Here is a 2,262-nt window from a genome sequence, read left to right as displayed (position 1 = left end):
CTTTAAAGGACTTATCCGACCGACCCACATTGTCCGACCGGCCCATTTCAGTACCGGCCCATCGGGATTCGTCCCGAACGTCCCGATGGCCGGTCCGCCACTGGTCATAACTACACTGTAGCTATGAACACATGACAATAAAAGCCTTGAATCCTCCTTGAATCCTTGAATCCTACTTGAATCCTTGAATACTACTTCCTGTTTGTGTTTTCCCTTGACAGGCACTATCCAATTGGAGTCCTGTTTGACCTCCATGCATCTAACACTGTCTTACCCTGGAGCATCACTGTGCACTTTAAGGTGAGTGTTCATGCACAGCTTCCACAAGAATATATCACTTTTTTTTATCTGTAAATTGTACATATTTTATGTTTGAAATGTATACTACATTTAGAAAGGTGAATGCTGCAAAGCTCCACAGTTTAATGTGTAGATTAGATTAGATAGAACTTTATTAATCCCGAAGGAATTTATTTTTGCCAGGTTGCTCCAAAAATACAATACAGATACATCTTAATAAAAGTATGCAATGTACAACAGCTCAATATACAATATAGAAAGTAAGTAACGTATTAAAGTGCCGCCGTAGAGAATAGGTAGCAGCCTGTGGCAGTGACGAGTCATTTGGTGACAAGTCATATTGCACATTCAAGTAAAATACTAAATATCAAATACTAAAAACAACTAATTTCTCATCGTACTAAATAAAATGAGGTTAAATATTAAAACTGCAGATGTGCTCCTCGGTGCTCGCAGTCTACTGTAAAGGTGCTCTGATAGGCTTCCAGAGTGGCATGCATGGGGTGAGAGTTATTGTCCTTGATGCTGAGCAGTCTCCTCAGCATCCTCCTCTCTGACACCTCTAGCAAAGGCTCAAGCTCTACTCCCAGGACCGAACCATCCTGATGAGCTTATTGAGTCTATTGGCGTCCGTTGCCTTCAGCCTGCTGCCCCAGCACACTACAATATGACGCTTGCTACCACGAGTCATAGGACATGCTGCGGATGTTCTATGACTCGGTGGTAGCAAGCGTCATATTGTACGCGGTAGATATGCATTGGAAAATATCGGATATGGGAAGAAACCCACAGAGAATTTCTGCTAACTCGGCTAACTGCTTTGGTGTCTTTACTGACATAAGCAGCTCAAACAAAGAGAGCATATTCCTGATGAAGAAAGTGGAACATTTACAGACAAAAGTCCTGATATTTCCCTCAGGAGTTAGAGCAGATAAATCCACTGTTAAAAGTAGAATGAATATCAAATACCAACAATAATGCATTTCATATATTCAACACTTTTCTTAGTAGTCAAAGATTGTTGATTGTTGAGTGTGTACCTGACTTCGGACAATTCGCCCAGCCAATCAGAACTGGGGCACGTTTTTCCCCCAGGAGAGTACCACCTCTCAGCAGGCACTAAAAATGGGGGTACTAAGTACTCTTTTTGGTGTGAACGCGACATGAGGGGTACTTACGGAACTAAAGGGGTAAAGTACTCCGGTGTGTACGCGGCTATTGTGTTCTTTTTAACCAAATCTCTCTCAGAGGGGCGTGGGGAGGGGCTCCTTATTTTCATCTAAAGTAACAGACAGAGAACCAGCACTTTGGAAACAGGGCTGAAACAGAGGGGATTATGGGATGCTGCAATGATCTGTTTGGTGTTTCAGCCAATCAGAGACAGGCTCTGTAGACCTCTGATCTGAGACCTGTGATATATTGATGAAAAACAGTATAATAGGGGACCTTTAATGTCTGCCAGCTTTTGTTGGAGCCCTTCTGCACCAATTGGCCCACCAAGAACTAAATGGAGAATCTTAAAATAATTATTTTCTTCTGCATGTGTCAGAATTTCCCGGAGCGTGACCTGCTGCACTGCCCGTCCCACTCTGTGATCGAGGCGCACTTCATGTCCAGCATCAAGGAGGCCGACGCCCTCAAACACAAGAGCCAAGTGGTCAACGACATGCAGAAGAAAGACCACAAGCAGCTGTGGATGGGCCTGCAGAACGGTGAGACACACACACACACACACACACACACACACACCACGCACACACACACACACACACACACACACACACACACACACATGTATTTAAGCATCTCTGTGTGAGCATGCTTAAAGGTGAGGAGGGCACGCACACATAAATACACACATGGACTATTCTATAAGCAGCTGTGAATGAGCAGGTTAAATGATGAGGAGGGCAGATACACACACACACACACACACACACACACACACACACACACACACAC

General features: G+C 44.0%; 1 protein-coding gene across 1 annotated transcript in view; it reads left to right on the top strand.

The window, feature by feature from the left end:
- Nucleotides 1-213: 213 nt before the first annotated feature.
- Nucleotides 214-2,262, top strand: part of atg5 (ATG5 autophagy related 5 homolog (S. cerevisiae)) — a gene marked incomplete at both ends in the record, with an annotated part of 6,603 nt that continues 4,554 nt past the window's right edge. Inside the window, 2 exons of the mRNA XM_010797487.1 lie at nucleotides 214-300; nucleotides 1,850-2,012. Coding sequence (XP_010795789.1) covers nucleotides 214-300; nucleotides 1,850-2,012 — 250 coding nt within the window. The remainder of the gene's footprint in view (nucleotides 301-1,849; nucleotides 2,013-2,262) is intronic.

Source organism: Notothenia coriiceps, unplaced genomic scaffold (genome assembly GCF_000735185.1).
Source record: "Notothenia coriiceps isolate Sejong01 unplaced genomic scaffold, NC01 NC01_scaffold00038005, whole genome shotgun sequence".
Lineage (NCBI taxonomy): Eukaryota > Metazoa > Chordata > Actinopteri > Perciformes > Nototheniidae > Notothenia > Notothenia coriiceps.
Note: the sequence above shows the minus strand (reverse complement) of the source record. Positions and strands in the feature narration are given on the sequence as shown.